Source organism: Cucumis melo, chromosome 7, assembly GCF_025177605.1.
Source record: "Cucumis melo cultivar AY chromosome 7, USDA_Cmelo_AY_1.0, whole genome shotgun sequence".
NCBI classification, from domain to species: Eukaryota; Viridiplantae; Streptophyta; class Magnoliopsida; order Cucurbitales; family Cucurbitaceae; genus Cucumis; species Cucumis melo.
Window position 1 is genome coordinate 24,595,362 of NC_066863.1, and position 18,364 is coordinate 24,613,725.

At 31.2% G+C, this 18,364-nt stretch overlaps 2 protein-coding genes across 2 annotated transcripts; both read right to left on the reverse strand.

Moving 5' to 3' along the window:
- Nucleotides 1–572: 572 nt before the first annotated feature.
- LOC103493112 (COP1-interactive protein 1) lies at nt 573–8,872 on the reverse strand. The gene is made up of 5 exons (XM_008453744.3): nt 8,707–8,872; nt 8,125–8,200; nt 6,523–6,684; nt 2,145–6,420; nt 573–1,153 (listed from the first exon to the last, which is right to left on the reverse strand). Coding segments are annotated over exons 3-5 (4,371 nt in total). The 5' UTR covers nt 6,617–6,684; nt 8,125–8,200; nt 8,707–8,872; the 3' UTR covers nt 573–1,152.
- Nucleotides 8,873–12,817: 3,945 nt separating this feature from the next.
- Nucleotides 12,818–17,656, reverse strand: LOC103493264 (COP1-interactive protein 1). The gene is made up of 3 exons (XM_051087125.1): nt 17,476–17,656; nt 15,429–15,542; nt 12,818–14,719 (listed from the first exon to the last, which is right to left on the reverse strand). Exons 2-3 carry the CDS (start codon nt 15,523–15,525, stop codon nt 13,014–13,016), a joined length of 1,803 nt encoding a protein of 600 aa, XP_050943082.1. The 5' UTR covers nt 15,526–15,542; nt 17,476–17,656; the 3' UTR covers nt 12,818–13,013.
- Between the last annotated feature and the right edge of the window lie 708 nt (nt 17,657–18,364).

Consider the following 18,364-nt stretch of genomic DNA (forward strand, 5'->3'; position numbering starts at 1 on the left):
AAATTTTGAAACTTTTGATTGAGTTATGTTATAAAATAACGAGAGTTTTTTCTTTTGTTTTTTTGTTTTTTTCGTATTGTTGTTTTAAAGTAGTCAACGTTCTAGATGATTTGATAAATAGTGTACTGAACAATGAGTTAATGTGATAATAGAATTTAATAATAAAAACAAAATTAATAACAATGCTTTAAAAGATGTAATAAGAATTTGTTAAATTAGATGGAAATTAAGCGGTCAACCACAAGTATTGTTTCTTGTATCTAACCCTTGATTTTTTTTAATACTAACTATATTCTATTTAATTATCTCATAAGTAATTTATCTACATTTTATTTAACCGAGGAAGACAGTTCAATTGGAAAAAAAGGAAAACAAGTCATGTGTACATAAACATATCATGTAATTATGACAAACATTTAGCATATAAAAAACCTTTAACTCCATACCATTAATAGAATCTCATTACGGTTGATTAGGAAATCGGTAGACATAGTCTTAGTATATTATTTAATTTAATTCTTCTTTGGGGAACAAAAGTAGCACTATAAACATTGTAACTTAAATCCTCCATAAAAAACAACCAAAGGTCCATTCATCTATATGAATGAATAAGATTTTATCATTCCTTTAAAAGGAGTTTCCATTGACATCAAAGGGAACAAAAATCTACAACAAATCCTATAATACAAATATAAATGTACAAAAGAAAAGAATACTCAATATAATCTAATTTCTCAAGCCATCTCCCCATGTTCTTTAGATCTTCCATGAACTCTCTCGATGTGACTAGGTCTTGATCTCGACCAATCTACGTCTTCCTCTAGGATTACCAAATCCTCTAGTGCATTGACAAATTTTGCTTTCTACATAAAGGTCCCCATCACCCTAACCAAAATTAGGGATTTTTCATGCAATTTTATGACTAGCTATACAATGTCAAACTCTCTCTTTTGAATATAGAGAATTTGCATTTAGAAAAGAAAATAAATCCTCAATTACCCTAATAAAATTAGGGTTATCTTGGAATTTCACATCCACCAACATAATGCCTATGCAAGGAGCCACAATCCATGGTGCCTTTTTTTTTTCTCATTTCTCTACAATTTATCTTTTATTATTTCTCGAATAATCTCCATTATGTTTGTTTACATACCTACATACGAAAAAATAGAAGGCATTAAAATATCTGAAGTTAATATAAAATTGACCCAATTACCAAAATAAGACGTTAAAATACCATAAATAACAACAAACAAAAACAACGATTTTTCATAGGACAACACGTTTGACCCTACAAAATTTGGGTGTTACATATTGCCCTTTTTACCACTAGGCCAACCCATAACGGTTAGAATTTCACCATATTTACAAATTCATCATTAACATCATTAATTAAAATATAAGGAATCTAATAGATGAAAAAGGGAACCCCAAATTTTGCTCATATCTCTTCTTTGATGTTTGAGGGTACAGTAACTTTAAGCCCTCCATTGTAGAAATTCATGCTCTCAATTGTTCGTTCTCTACCTATTTGTAATATCTAAATTCGAATTGCTCAGGAATGATTTCAATTAACCACAAAAGTAAGCAGATCCATCCTGCCTTTTTTTTTTCTTTTGAGCTTTACGTAAAGTCATGTGACTCATCTTAGTTGATGGCTCAGCTAACAAGCAAAGGTATCTAGCAAGAACTAAACTATTTTAAGACTAACTTAAGCTCCTAATCCTCATCAATATTTATAAAAATATATAGGCCACCAAGCTCCCCATAGTCCAATCAAAAACGAAAACTTACTTCCTACTGAAAAGAAAAATAAAAAAAATATGAAGTCGTAGAAGAAACTTAAAAGAATAACTATAAAAAAGTCTAACATGAAACTAAATCTAAAAATAAACAAACGTGTTAGAGGCAAGAAAATGCAAGAAAATAAGCAATATACATTAAGAAAACAAAAGAAAAAAAAAGGTGGAAAGAAAGCAGGTATACCAATAGACGAACTGACTGATTAGGCACACCAAAAGAAGAATTATCAACATACCAAATAACAAAAAAGAAAAGACGATGGATGCAACCAAGAGAATTCACGAGGCAAAAGCAAAACTAGAAAAAAAGATGTGTGGTAAAGGGAGTGATGATTGACTTACTATCTTACACTCTGGCCTCCTTTAACATTCAGCTTTAAGACCTCATCTTTGAGAAAATCATAGCGGTTACGGTGATACTCGATCAACATGCAAAGTTGCCTTATCGCTTCTTTTTTCTCCTCTTTCAGGCCCAGCATACCTTCATTCTTCTCTTCCATCATCTTCTCTAGTTCTCTCTGTCTCTTTTCAAGTTGGTGGATTGCTTGAACCAATCCATCCTTCTCAGATCCTTCCTTGTTGACCTTAGTCTCCAATTTCTCAACTTGTTCTACAAGTATTGATTCTCTTTCTTTCTTATCTTGAAGTTGTTTGCCAAGGTTTGCCACCTCTTTTTTTAGGCCTTCTGTTTCTTGAATAGCTTTTGAGACCCAACTCTTTGCAAGCTGTAGATCGTGGGATGTCTCAATGACACACTTCTCATACTTTGCATAGTCCGATATGAACTTCCTGATGACACATTCCAGTTGGGAGAGGTTACTGTTAATGTTTTCTGAAACAGTAGATATCGCCCTTTGGTGCGCTTCATTGTTGGCAACAATCGTTGCAGAAAGTCCATGAATTTGTTCTTCAAGCAGTCTCTGTTGCTCTAGATACTTCAATTCAGCTTTTCGAAATATCTCTTCCTTTTCAGTTAATAATTGTTCTGTAACACGAAGCTTTTGGTTTGATAACCGGAGCTTGACCTCAATTGTGCGAACATTTTCAACCAGGCTATTTATCTCATCATTTTTTACTTCCAGGTCTCTTTTCAGATCCTCAGCCATTAGCTCCAGGTCATCTTTCACTAGGTCCTTTGATCTGATGTCATTATGAAATTCTTGGGCCATTACTGCCATCTTCACTTCTGCATTATCAAGCTTTAGCTTACATTCTTGAAACTGATCTTCAAGCAGTTTATACTCATCATTTAGCTTTTCATATGCATCCTCGTGTTCCTTCAAATTTCTTTGATGATCACCAATTGAACTCAATAACTCAACTTTCTCCTTTTCCAGTTGAGTTAAGGTATCCAAGACTTCTTGTTTCTCCTTTTCAACCCGCAACTCAAATTCACTTTTTTCATTCTGCAAAGAATTCAACTTCTCTTGCAGAGTTTCAACCTGAGCCACTAAGATTAGTTTTTGGCTTGAGGCTTCAGCTTCTCCATTTCTTTGTCTCTCATGGAGAGTAGCAAGCTCAACTCCTCTATCTGTCAAGTTACTTTCTAATTCAAAAAATTTCTTCTCCAGATCAAACTTTTCCTCCCGTAGTTGACTATTCTCATCCATCTGACTTTTAAGTTTCTCCTCAAGTTCGTGCTTTTCATTGCATAAGGAGTCAAATGCTGATTCAAGATCCTTGATTCGCACTATTAAATCTTCTTTCTCTTTCACTAATCTCTGTACATCCGAAATCTTGTCTTCTAATTCCTCCTTAAACTTTTGTATCTGTATTGTATATTCTGAAATCGTCTGAGTTGTCCTCTCAAGTTGCAACTCCAATTCAATTTTTTGGCTCTGTTGGACTTCCAACTGTTGCTGCAATGTATCCACCTGATCTGCCAGGCCCTTGACTTGCAATGAAGCTTCTTCATTACTGCATATCATCCGCTCTTCTAGTTCACCTTTTTGAGAATGTAAAGAATTAATCTCTTCTAGTAAGCGGTTGATCTCCAGAGTCAAATTTGCTGTGTTAGATGATGATCGATTCTCGCTGTCTTCAAGTTTCTTTCTAAGAATTGAAAGTTCATTTTCTCTCTCCCTAAATAATATTTCAATCTCTGAAACTTGGGCTTGTAATCCAATATTTTCCTCTCCCAATTGTTTTGCTTCAGCTGTTTTTATCTCCAATTCTTGAGACAAATCTTTCTCACGTGATTGCAATAACTCCAGTTCTGTTTCCAACCGTGTAACTTGAGCTTCTAGCATATTTACGCGAGTTAATGATTCATTCACATGTGCCTCGTGCTTCTCAACAAGAGTAGAACGTTCTGTTTCCCTCACGCCCAAATCTTCCTTCAACAGTTGCAACTGAGACACAAGTTCTTGGTTTTTCTGTTGAGCCAATTGAATCTCACTCGAGATCTCTACAATTTTCAAGTTCAATAATCTATTTTCTCCCTCAGATGTTTCTAGAGAATGCATTAATTTTGCAGCCTGCTGTTCAGTAGACTGAATTTGCTGCTTCAAGAAAGAACCTTCTCCTCGAAGTGTTTCCAATTCTTGGGAAATGGTAATCTTTTCCTCTTTTAGCTGATCACCAATCTCACTTAAATCCTTTATAATCTTCTCTCCCTCTTCAATCCTCTTCCAAGCAATTTCCCTTTCTTTTATCAAGTTGACTTTCTCAATTTCCACAATGTTCAATCTTTCATTAAGTTCTGTTTCTAACTTAGAAGCATAACTCAGTCTCTGATTCAACCCTTCAACTTGAAGTAACAGCTTAGATTTTTCCACGTCCCAACTATCTGCGTCAACTTTAAAATCTTCTATGATTTTATTTGCTTCTTGAAGCTTACTTAAGGTCATCACATGTTCTAAGCTGAGAGCTTTCTTTTCTTCTACTGTAATTGTCAATTGACTGTTCAGTTGATCAATCGTGGCATTTAATTCTTCTCTAACTTGTTTACCTTGTTCAATCTCCTTCCATGCAATCTCCTTTTCCTTGATCAACCCATCTCTCTCAATTTCAATATCTTTCAATTTTCCACGGAGTTCTGCTTCTATCTTAATAGCATCGCTTATTCTTTGATTCATCTCTTCAATCATGCAAAGAAGATCAGTTTTTTCGACGGCCCATGTTTCAGATTGTGTCTTCATATCTCCTATAATCTGATCAGCCTCAGTAATCTTGCTTAAAGCTGTCGCATGATCCAAGTTCAGAACTTCCTTTTCTTCAATCGTAGCTGCCAACTGCCTCTTAACCTGATCAGTCATGATATTCAGTTCTTCTATAATTTTCTGTCCTTCTTCAATCGTCCTATTTGCAGCTTCATTTTCCTTGATCAAGTTATCATATTCAATTCCAACAACTTTCAATTTCTCATTCAATTGTGCTTCCAATTTTCCAGCAGCATCCAACTTCTGATTCAGATCTTCAATCTCAAGGAGCAATTTAGATTTTTCAACACTCCAGGTCTCTGATTCGACCCTCAGATCTCTTGTAATAGTATCTGCTTCTTGTGCCCTACTTAAAGCTTCCAAGTGCTGGAAGTTCAGAGCTTCCTTTTCTTCAATTGTAGTTGTTAACTGCCTCTTCAAAGAATCAATTGTGGCATTTAATTCTTCTACAATTTTATCCCCCGCCTCAATTTTCCTCCATGCAGTCTCCTTCTCCTCGGTCAAGGTTTCCTTCTCTATTTCAATATCTTTAAGTCTCCCCTTCAATTCAGATTGAATTTCGCCAGCAGCACTCAATTTCTGACTCAGGTCTTCAATATCGACTAGAAATTTAGATTTTTCAAGACCCAATGCTTCAACCTCAGCCCTCAGGATTCCTGTGACCTTTTCTACTTCTTGTATATTGTTTAGCGCTTCCAAGTGTTTTAAGTTTAGAGTCTCCTTTTCTTCCATTGTGGCTGACAACTTCTCCCTCAACTGATCAGCCAAAGTCTTTAATTCCTCTATAGTTTTTCCCCCCTCTTCAATCCTCCTCCTTGCAGTCTCATTTTCTTCAATGAAACTATTCCTCTCTGTTTCCATGCCATTTAATCTCTCGTTCAACTCAGCTTCAATCTTACCCGCATTACTCAGTCTCAGATTCAGTTCTTCAATTTCAAGCTGAAATTTAGACTTCTGAGCATCCCAAGTCTCAGATTCAACCTTCAAATCTCGAATAATTCTATCTGCTTCTTGTATCCTGTTTAAAGCTGTCAGATGTTCTGAATTTAGAGATTCGTGTTCTTTAATTGTAGTAGCCAATATCCTTTTCAAGTCTGCTACTTCTGAAAGTGCTACTTCAAGTTCCTTCTTGATTTCACCAACTTCTTGGAATCCTTTCTCCAAGCCTCGATCATCTTTACTGACCTTTTTCTTTGAAGAACCATTTGAATCATCTGAATCCGAGTCAGATGAGCTAGATGAAGAGCTTTCCTTTTCCCTTCTTTTTTGAAATTTTCTTCTCAACTCTCCGGCCAAACTGTCGTATTGTTCATAGAGTGCCTGGTAATCTTTAAGGAAATCATCAATTAATTCATCAACGGACTGTTTGCCTCGATTTTCTGATTGGTCGTGGTCTTTTATTCCTAGATCTTCATCTTTTATGAGTTTTTTAATTTTATTCACCTTGTCCTCAACATCTGCGTCAAAAATGTAAAATTGTTAATATACACACTAAGATAATGGGAGAAAGAAGGGCACCATTAACTGTATAAATCAAAAGGAAAATATCCCTTAATTACCTGATTTACTCCCTTTGAGCCGTTGTTCTGTTTCTGGATCAAGGTGACTCCCAAATAGAGACTTTATAGAATCCCTGAACCGGTGCTTTGTCATCTCCTGGGAATATCAACTTATCCTGGCAAGCGCACAGTAGTTGAACATGGACATTCAAGAGTCCAAGACTGAAAAACGAAATTCAAGTTACTCGTACAATTTTGAATTTTATATCATTAAAGAACACGTAGGAGATAATATATTAAAAACGATTACACAAATGCTACAAAAGTAAATCCTTGTATATGTCTAAAGCAATAGATGTGGAAAGAGATCATTTTTTCTGGACTGTGATTGACAGAGCATTCCATTAGAAGAATAAGTTCAAAGGGATTATCATGACAGAAAGATTTTTTTTTTTCAATTACTATTTTGTTCAAAACTAGAATTAATACTACAGCCTTATAGCCAGACTATATCGAAAGTTTTTAAGACAAAGCCCATCTTTCAGTTTCAAAATAAACTGGCGCCTTGATATTATGTTTAATCTAATCTTTCTTTACCTTTCTCACTTTTACCCTGTCTACTAAAATTAAATAAACAAATGGTTTTTCACTAAACAAGTAGTTGCCAAACCATCTTAGTATCTAATAGACATGAATGTTAAATGACAGTTTTAAAGGTGTCTGATAAGTCTATAAACTTTCAATTTTAAATCTAGCAAGGAATTTAAGCAAATATGAGCTTGACTTAATAGGATTGATATGCAGTCCACCCCTAATGGTCGGAGGTTCAATTACTCATCAAGCAATTGTTGCACTAAAAAACAAGAAATTGAACGACCTAATAAATAAATTTTAAAGTTCAACATCTCTTAAAGCACACTAATAAGAGTTTAAGACTAAACTTGTAATTTTAATATATACATACATATGTATATATATATATGACAAACTAAAATTATTTCATCCTTCTTCCCAAAAAAAAAAATTTATTTCCGTAGCTTGCATGAATAAATAGACTCCATCAGATCGCACATGGGGCGGGCCTACTAACAAAAGCAAAGTTTATTACAATCTGAATCACCAAACGAAAAATATGAAAATAACATAATGCTTACATCAATTAAAATATTATAACTTCCTAAATGAAGACAACGTGACATGATTTATATGGTAATTAGAAAACTAAATCATTGTAATTCATAATGTAAGGAAATGGCGCATAGAAGTGTAAGCTCCATTTGCCAATTTATAAAAAGTGCCCAACTCGGCAATTACGATGATACCCTCAATGCCAAATTTAGATTTTAGAAAAGACAGCTAATTGGATCAGAAAAGATGAGCTGTTTCTTTTTGTTGGTTCTGCCATGCAAAACGACTACATCATTATCACAAATTTGAAATCTATACTAATTAAAAACTTCTTTTAACAATTAAAAATAAAATAATAATAAAAAATTATGTGTTATTTTTTCCCTTCCATTTCAGAGAAAATTAAATTAATTCTCAAAAAAGAGAAAGAGAGAGAAATGACGAATTAATTTCCAGTATTTTATTATTCATTGATAAATCTCGGAATATTAATTTTCAATAGAGACAAAAATCTACTATTCTCTAGTTATTCACCTGTAAATTTCACTTTACTCTTCCTCCGTCTTCCTCATCGCAGTTCAATGATAAGAGATATTTCTGGATCCGAAACCTTCACAGCAAGAAACAATAATCAATTAACAGAAAAAAAAAAGCACAAAATTAACAAAAACCAAAATATTTCTGAAACCTATTTTTACATTCCAGCATAATCGGAAACACGCAGCAAAAAAATAGATTCATACAGAAATTCTCGCTCAAATAGATTCGCTTAAAAATAGAAGCAGTAATCGCTTCAACACAATAAATTTAAAACCACGTAGTGCATCCGTCCATCCGTCCATCCGTAATCCAAAACTACCAATTTAAGCTCAACAGAAGATCCAATCAACCCAAACAAACACCGAAAAGCCAAAAAGAAAAAAAAATATCATCGAAAAATCGATATATCATGAACCTCGATCCAAACACAAGGATCCGATGAACCAGAAAATTCCAGGGATATAACGGAAAGAGACACCAAAAAACCACAAGTAAAATTGAATTAGAAATTCGAACATGAAAGAAGTATGAAGATTAAAGAAGTTGGTTCAATAGAATAATTAGAGAGAATAATACCTGCAAATCCAGAGGAAGACGGGTAGGTGAGAGAGAGAAATGGGAAATGAAATTTGAAAGAAACAAAAGAAAAGGGAAGAAAATGGAATGGAAGAGAAAAATGGTTAAGTTTAGGATTTTAGGATTAGAGCGTTCAAAACCCACAAGGCGAACTGAATTTAGCATTTTGGAGCTTCAAAATTTTGAGAGGATGGAATCTTTGGACATTATCGCTTACTTTTTGCCCTTTTTGGAATTAAATATTTACGGTAAATGCCACAGATTTTAATCCCCATTCCCCGCCCTTTTTTTTCGTTGTGAATTTCAACTTTTCGTCTCCGAGTCGTCGTCACAAATAAACAACAATTCTTTAATATATATAATTAAAACCATTATCATTTCATTTTATACTTTATAACAATCTTTTACTAAACCCAAAAAGAAAAAAAAAAAAAAAAAAAAAACACTCAATAAACTATTATATTATACAATCTAATTATTATAACTTACGATTCACTACAATACTACTGTTTCAAATATCTGTGTGATATAGTATTTATTTTTTACCATAATCTTCCTTTGTTATATTGTTTATTATTTATGAAACACAGCAAAATTTTTATATTCTATTCTATCAATGATAGATATTGATATAATCCAAAATTTTATTATAAATATTTTAATTTATTTTATTATATTTAAAAATATTTTCTTATAAAATATATATCGAAACTATTTAATAGTAATATTACATTTGGATGTAATTCACTATGTAAATATGTTCCACAGTTTAGGTTATTTAAACCGTTTGAGGTAAATAGTTGGATTATAATAGTTCGGGTCATAGTAGTATATGTTTGGGATATATAATTGTTATAGTTTCACAATTAAAAAAGTAAATATTGTAACAAAAATAAGAAGACAATAGACGTAGTAAAAACTACAGCAAATAGAGATTTTGAAATAGTGTTTAACTATAGATAATTGAAAAATACAAAATAGTATTTACCGTAGGAAGATGCGGTGGCTATTATATTCTCAAGATAGTCTTTGTCTTTGAATGCGTTCCAGTATCATATCGAAATAAAATGGAATAAAAATTTAGGAGCAAAAGAGGTATTTAAACCCAAAAGAAAAAACATTTGAAAAGAGGCCAAAATGGCTACTTTCTTTGATTTGCTTTATTTGTTATTTGTTTTCTTCTTTGTTAGAGTGGAATTTTGTTTGGCCTTCAATTACGGGAATTGGGAAAATGAACATCGAGAAGTTGGTCTCAGTTTTCAACGAAATTAGTTGGTAGAGTTCATACTGATTTTAGGTGAATTTCAAAATTATGTAATGGGGTTTTTGTTTTGTTTTGGAATTTATATATCCACGTGTGCCAGCAAAAGTAAGTAAAATGAAACAAAGAAATACGAACAGAGTAGGCCTATAAATGAAACTTGGTTGCTTCAAATTTGTCTTCCACTTTAATTGGAATTGCAATTTGAAATTTGAACGACTACATTTAATTCCACTTTACCTGTTTTGGTACAGTTTTCTAATGTACAAATTTAGTACTTAAAACAATAAACACTTTCGTGGTTAGTCCATGAGATTTTAATTTATGTGTGGTGCAATCGTTTAAAGCACTGTTCATAGATAGATAGAGTATTCAAGTAAAATTTAAAAAAAAAAAAAAAATTGAATAACTAGTACTAACCGACCGGGATTATTATTATTATTATTCTTTTTCGACTTAGGGTTGGGTGGGTTCTTTGAAAAACTATTGGGTTGGGAGTTTGATTGACCTAATTCAACATTGGGAGTATAAATTTGTTCAAAATCATTTACCAAATATATATAATTTTTGTTTATAATAAAACAAAATTTTAAAAATGGGAAAAAAAACAAAAATATCAATTTGAAATGGCTATCAAACGAAACCTCAATTCTTTGTACTTCGAAAAACTATATTACGTTATAGTAGGTAATTGAGGAAGTAAAACTAAAAGTAGAGAACACACTTATGCGTAACAAGAGATGTTTTTCGATATAATCTTACTCTCACCTTTTAGTTGTTAGTTATTTTATTATTATTATTATTATTATTATTATATATATATATTTCGTGTTGGTTATTCACTTTTTCAAAATCATGTACAAAGAATCATAAAAATAATAATTTATATTAGGGTAGCGAAATCTCATCATGTATTAAAAATATTGTAAAAAATCATTTAGTCAAATATAAATAATTGTGTATGAAAGAATATTGAAAAAATAAACGATCGCATAAACAAATCTTAAAAAAAATCGTTTAGCCAAATTTAAATCTAAATGTGATCGACAATATTGAAAAAATATATACCAAATATATTACGTGTCTTGTTGACGGCATGGTTTTTGTGACATTTTTAGTATTTTTTATTGTGGGTTTTTTTCGTTCGAAATCATTCTACTTTGTAAATATTTTACTATATTTTTTAAAAGAACCATTTTTTTTAATTACAATCTTCTTAAAATAATGTGTTTGGTAATTGATTCATTTTTCTTGTTTTTTTAAATAAGAAGCTTATTTCTAACATTATATAGGAAATTTGAAAATGTTTGATTTTATTGAGCATTTTTAACTCAAAAAAATTTAAAACATAATTGAAAGAAAAGAAAAACAAAAACAAAAAGTGAAACAATTAGGAAAGGAAATAACTTCTCAAGTTGTATTTTTCGTTTGAAGAGTTATTTTCATTAATTTCAAATTTCATTCTTTCTGTTTTCAAAATTATATTATATATATATATATATATATTTCTTTTAATTTTTCTTGTAATTTTATAAAATAAGTTCCTTATTTAAAAAAACAAAGATTAAATTATTACTAAACACACCTGTATTTTAAGATTAGTTTTAAAAAACATAAAACATAAAGCAAATAATAGTTTTTAAAATTTTCCTCGAATATTTTATGCAAATGGAGTGAATGATGCAAGCAAATAAATGGTAAAGTTATTTAATCATTGTGTACAATTGGAATCCTTTTGATTCTTCATGTTCCCTTTAAACTTTGACTCCACTCTTTCCTCATATGCTTTAACAACACCCTTCAATTGCATCCAAAACTATTTAGCTTCTTTGTTTTTCATCTTTTAGCTTTCCATGTGACCCATCAGCCATGTCATTATATATTCTTGGTTTAGGTAAAAATCATGTGATATAACACATAAATTTATTCGTTACGTATATGCATTTTCCATGTTTTTGGTTTGTGATCGTTGGCATTTTGATTTTGCGTTAAAAACACTAAAACTTCTATCAGTATCTATAGGTGCATTTAATAAGTATTGATAGACTTATATCAATATCTATAATTAATAGAATATGATATTTTGTTATATTTATTAAATATTTTCAACAATTTTATCATTTTCAATAATTTTCTATATTTTTCTTTATATTAATTATGCTTATCATTGTTTAACCATTTAATGTATTTTTAATTTTAAGAACTCAATATAACACTATTCTATTTTCAGTTTTGTACTTCTAAAGATGGATTCAAGTCTTTTACTGTGCATACATACCCATAAAAGACTTACTGTAACTCTTAAAAATATTTACAAATATAGTAAAATTTTAGAATCTATTATTGACCTTGAATACATTTGATGTTGTTTAACGACACATAAAACCTATTTCCAAACATGTAAACAAAAAATTCAAACAGGTTGAAGAACATAACATGCTCAATCCAATTGTATTTAGAAATTAAGTAATATCATCATTATTACCATTGTTGTTAAAATTGTGAATTTTGACACATTCATTGTTATCATCCCTGGGAGATGAGATGAGGGTAATAGTAATTATGGGTAAATGTGTCAAAATTCATAATTCAACGTAAACGTGATTAAAAGTAATCTAGTTACATTTGTAATTGTAGTTCATTATAATTACGATTGATTTATCAATAAAATTTCATTTCGTTTATACCAATCATTTCAACTATCAATAAAGATGGACAAAATGTGTTTTCTATATGTTACATTTTGTGAGTTAGGAGTGAAGAGAGACAATGAAAGGATCATTTGGAAAAAAGAAAATAAAACCTCATTTATACGTTTCAAATAAACTGAGATATGGAATAATGTGAAAGTGAGGAACAAAAATTTAGCAAAATTTTATACTCAAAGTTTATAAAGGAATGTATGTGTGTAATGTAACGTATATATCTTGTTATATAGTTCCTTTACTTTTACATTTACCAAAATTTTTCAACACAATATATATATATATATATATATATATATATATAAAAAAATAAACGATAGTTATAACAGAAACAATTAGCATCAAATCATTCTATTGTTTCTGACCTTCTTCCCAAGCATGGCGTCCTTGAGCTGATCGTAGCGGTTTCGATGGTGATCAATCACAACGCATAGTTGTCGAATCACTTCTCTCTTCTCTTCTGCAAGTCGGAACACTTCTTCATCTTTCTCCTTCAGTATATTCTCCATTTTCGTCATCTTCTTCTCGAATTGTCCTAACGTTCTGATCAGGTTCAGTTTCTCTCCTCCTTCTTTGCTTATTTTCGCCTCTAGATTCCATAGTTTCTCTCTTAACAAGAACTCCTGTTCTTCTTTTTCCTCCATTTGAGCAACGAATCGGGTTAAATTTGTTTTCAGTTGTTTTAACTCGTTGTTTCGCGTTCTAACCCAGTATTTTGCGAATGTAAGCTCCTTTGTGATCCATAATATATGATTTAGAAGCTTCGCGCTCTCTTCTTCGAATTTTCTTGCCATTCTGTCCATTCCGAATTCGTTCATGTTGCCCAGTTTCATCAGTTCCGCTTCGTGATTTACTATTTTTTGTTCCAACTGTCTCTTCTCTTGTTCGTGTCTTTTGTTTCTTGCTCTGAAGCTTTCTCTGCTTTCGTTGTGTAGTTGCTCTGCTACGAGAATTCTCTGAGATAGTAGACGGATTTTATCTTCCATGCCGCTTCGGAGCTCTTCTGCCAACTCTTCCATTTTTCTCTCTGCGCTTACCAGAGTCGAAGCGACGTCGGGTAAGCAATTTCTCGCTTGCTTGTATTTCTCGTTAAATGTGATTATTGTTTCGTCCTTTTCTTTTAGGATTCTTTCCTGATCGACGATTTTGCTTTTCAATTTGTTGTTTTCCTCCTCGATTTCGGAGAATTTGTGAGTAAATTCTTGTTTATATTGCTCCATTTCTTGCCCTAATTTGGTTTTTTCAGCCTGCGATCCATCCACACTCTCTTTCAGATTCTTGACTTGCTCCATCAACGCGATCATCTGAGAAGAAGCTTCCGTTTCTCTACTCGTCAATGCCATCTCCAATTCAGTATTCTTAGTGTTAAGCCATTGATTTTCGGATCTCATCCGAATATTTTGTTCTTCTATTTCCCTTCTTCGGTAATGTAGACTGTCTAATTCCGTTTCCAGGTCCTTAATTCGGATAAGAACTCTCTCTTTCTCTTCTAGAATCTTCTGTTCAACTCCAATCTTTTTCGATATTTCTTGTTTCAAATTACCTATCAAAGCCACATTCTCAGATATTTCCTTGTTTTTCCTATTTTCCAATTCGCGTTTCTGGCTTCGTACACTATCTAGTTCTCGATGCAGAAAATCAACCTTAGCCAAGGCTTCATTCTTTTGTACAATTTGCTTTTCTAGTTCATCGGCTTGAATTTGAGCATGGAAGTTGTTTGAGCGTTCATCCTGTAAATTATGAGCATTGCTGGTGTTTACTTCCTCCGACGAAAAGTATTCTGAATCGGAATCAGAACTAGAGCTTGAAGATGAAGAAGAGACATCTTCCTTGTCCTGTTCGTTTTCATTTTTGGAATTAAAGATTCTTTCAGCTTCATCTCGTAGATGACCATATTGTTCATAAATAGACTGGTAGTTTTTGTATAGATCTTCAACAAGGCCAACAACTTCCGTTTCTTTCTTCGAGTCCTTTGGCATTCCTCTGCTTTTTCCTTGATCTTTGTTCTTCATTAGCTTCAAGATTCTCGTCATCTTTTGTTCCATTTCTGAAAATTGAACAATTTCGGTTATCTTAAAAAAAATGAAGAAAGAAAGCCGCAAGTAATTAGTTTTATTTGTTCCGCATTTGATGCACTATAGTTTTGAAGAACAGTTATCAAGTAGATAATTTACGAACTTATGATAACAAAAACACAACAAAGGCTGCAATTTTATTTGTTATGAAAAAAAATGTGATGGGCAAGTCGATTCAAGCTATGACTATCAAAACCTGTCACCTCTATAATAGAAGGTCATGCCGATTATAGATAGATAAATATTTTGAGCTACACTATTTCTTAAATACATATATTTGGCTAATATTGGTAAGCTTCTTATGAATGAAAGAAACACATTAAAAGAGAATATGATATTAAAAATACTTCTAGTCTTCATGTGTTTATTTTAGGTCTAAGTCTTAGTGTTGTTAGTATGACTCCAGTCTCTAAGATTAGAATTTCTCCTATCTCATAGTTGTTGCATTAAAAAAATAAATTTAGTGCTTGTTTTTTAGTTTGTAAAAATGAAAAACAATGCAGGTTTTATCAAATTGCTTATTTTTAAATGTATTAAAATAAGTCAACTTATCAACTTACTATCGTCAATGCCTACTATTATTTATTACTAGTGGACAGATTTCATTAGTAAAATTCAAAAAGTGAAACTGTTGCATAAATCTTATTTATCATCTATGTTTGAGACAATTAGAAATCGTACCTGCTTTAGTCAACTTCTGTTGTTCAGAAATTTCATCGGTTTTTAGATCGATTCCATTAGAGTCCGTTAATCCTTTTCGCATATGATACTTCACCATCTCGTCAAAGCTCAACCCTAATTTTTATTTACAAATACATTAATTATTTAAGACTATAGTAGAAAATTTCCAGAAAAGTGTGGCTACTATCATATGCTACTCATACCGATATTCTCTTTTTTCTTCTACCTGTCATAATAGTGACTTCTACATGTCTACTCTTTTTTCATAATTGGATTAAAAAAGCCAATTCAACTTGCACAATAAAATGTCATAATAGTGAGTTATTTGATGCATTATTTTCCATTGTGCTATTAACTACCAACTTGGGCAATCTGTCCATTTTCACTCCACACAAAAAACTAGCCTAGCTACGTCATGCCCATATATGTTCATTTATGAATACTTTCTCTAATAGAGTATGGTTCCCCCACTCTCCTAATAATAGCTCAAAATTTCTCATTGCTAAAACAAATAACAAAATTCACCATCTCCAACTTGGATTATACAATAACCCTAGCTACCCCAAACATACCAACCCACTCTCCACAGCCATAACCCCTAGGCCCACACCAAAATAGTTAGCTTTCAATATTATAAGAGTACTAAAATTCCCTTTATTAGTTTTTCTTTTTTGAAATAATGTTTCTTGGGAAAATTAGATAAATAGCAAAGGGTAGAGTACACTGGGGACAAGTATTTATCATATACATATTTTTGGTGAAACACTCGTTTGGGAAAAAAAAAAGAAAGATTAAAAATATTAATGCTACAAATATAGCAATAGATTCAAAATTACATATACAGCAACAATTTTTAAAAAACAGCAAATATAATAAAATATGTCAAAGTTTGTAATTGACAGACCATTTGTAATATTGGTCTATCAAAGTCTATCAACGAAGTGTATTCATATCTTTGCGATAATGTTATATACTTAATTATTGTTTTTAAAACTGCTACTTATTATAATTATTCAAATATTTGTACGGGAACCAAAATTTCTAAACAAAAGTTATGTCACAATTTAAATATATAACAAAGTAAGTTAAAATATTTACAAAATATAATAAAATTTTAGAATCTTTCATACTAAATATTGATAAACAACAAATGTAAAATCTTAAAATTTGAAAACAATAGAAAATAGAGTTTAATTGAAAATTTTCTCAACGACATATGTTTAGTATTATAATTTCGGCCCAACATGTTTCATCTATACCTGAAATCTTTATTACACTACAACGCACTATCATTCAATATTTTTACAAGTATCTAAACATCCAGTAGCTATTTGAAAATTATGTTAGAGTGGATAGTTATTTAAGACTTACAAGCTAGTGCTAGGCTTTAACATATCTAATCAGGATGTCATTGTAATCTAACGATGTTTTTGAATAACAAAATGGTTCAATTCAATCCATATTCAAAGTTTTTGAACCTTCTAGATACGTAGATAAATGAGATCAAAACCCTACTATGAGAATATTAAAAATAAAAAAGCAAAGATTAATATTAAATGCAGCAATTCTAATGACAGATCAAAAACCAATCAATCAACATCTCAAACAGTAAATCAAAATGGAAAATTGAGCTGGATTCTGTTTGATTTCCAAAATTAAAAAATTTGAATAACACTACAAATTCCAAATAAATAAATAAATACCCATGCAATTTCTGAACCTTAGATTCAGAGATTTGGAGAGTGTAACCTAATTATGATAACTAGAGATAAAAAAATAAAAAAATTGAAAAACTTGATTATTTGAAAACAACAAAAGATTGAGATCACAAGATAAAGTTGGATTGAAAATGTTATAATAATTAATAGATCTAAATCGTTACAAACTCATTCTATTATGAATCATCAAACATCACACTTCATTCCCATTATAAACATCTCTTGAATTTCAATTCAACTCAGGTATAGACGAATCAAAAAAAGGAAAGAAAATGAAAATTTCACAAAGAAGAAACAGAAATTCATTGGGTTAAAAAAGTGAAAATTACCTGGAATTTGATTCTGGCTTTTTCACGCAATGAATCTATCTAGAAAAAAGAAAAAGAATTTTTACTTTTAAAAAAAAAAAAGAAAGAGGGGGAAAAAGAAAAAGAAAACAGAAGAAAACGTAAAACAGAACTTAAATAGAGACAGAAGATGAAATGGAAAAAGAAAATTTAATTTTATTCTAAATTTGCTATTTAATTATATATATATATATATATATATATATATATTTCTTTATCAATCCCCTCGTCTCGTCCTCTTGTCTTTCCGGGGAGATGGAAAGTTTGGGCGCTTCTTTCGCACATTTGCCCTCTCATTTTCAATATAATTACGAAACAAACCCAACCACTCGAATCTCTCTCATTTTATCGGGCCAAAAAAACGCGAAACGATATCTTTTTTCTGGCGATATTTTGAATATACTGTTCTCCTCGCCCTTACGTTGTTTTTGGATTTATATTCCGAATTTGCTTTTTGTGGATTTTTTTGGCGCAATTTCTAAATTAAATTATTTTTAATCCAGTTTTCAAAATAATTTACAAATTGAGAAATATTTTACGAATGAGTCAAATATATAGTTTGAGAGTTTTAGGTTTTTGTTGGCTTAAAAAAAGGGTTTAGTGATGTTTAAGTTTTTAACAATTCAAAAAAAAAAAAAAACAAAATTGTGGCTCGTTTTAATTGGAGTGTTAAGATTGAATGAGACTAATATGACTTTAGAAAAACATCAACATAGCCGAGTTAAGATTGTATTATAATTTATATGTTTTTTTTTTTCCTTCTAGAAATTAGTAATTTCTAAATAAAAATGCATTGAAGAGAAAAGGATTGGAAAAGTCATTTTTATTTTTGTATGTGTTGTGGTGCATTATTTATGGCCACTAGAAGCTG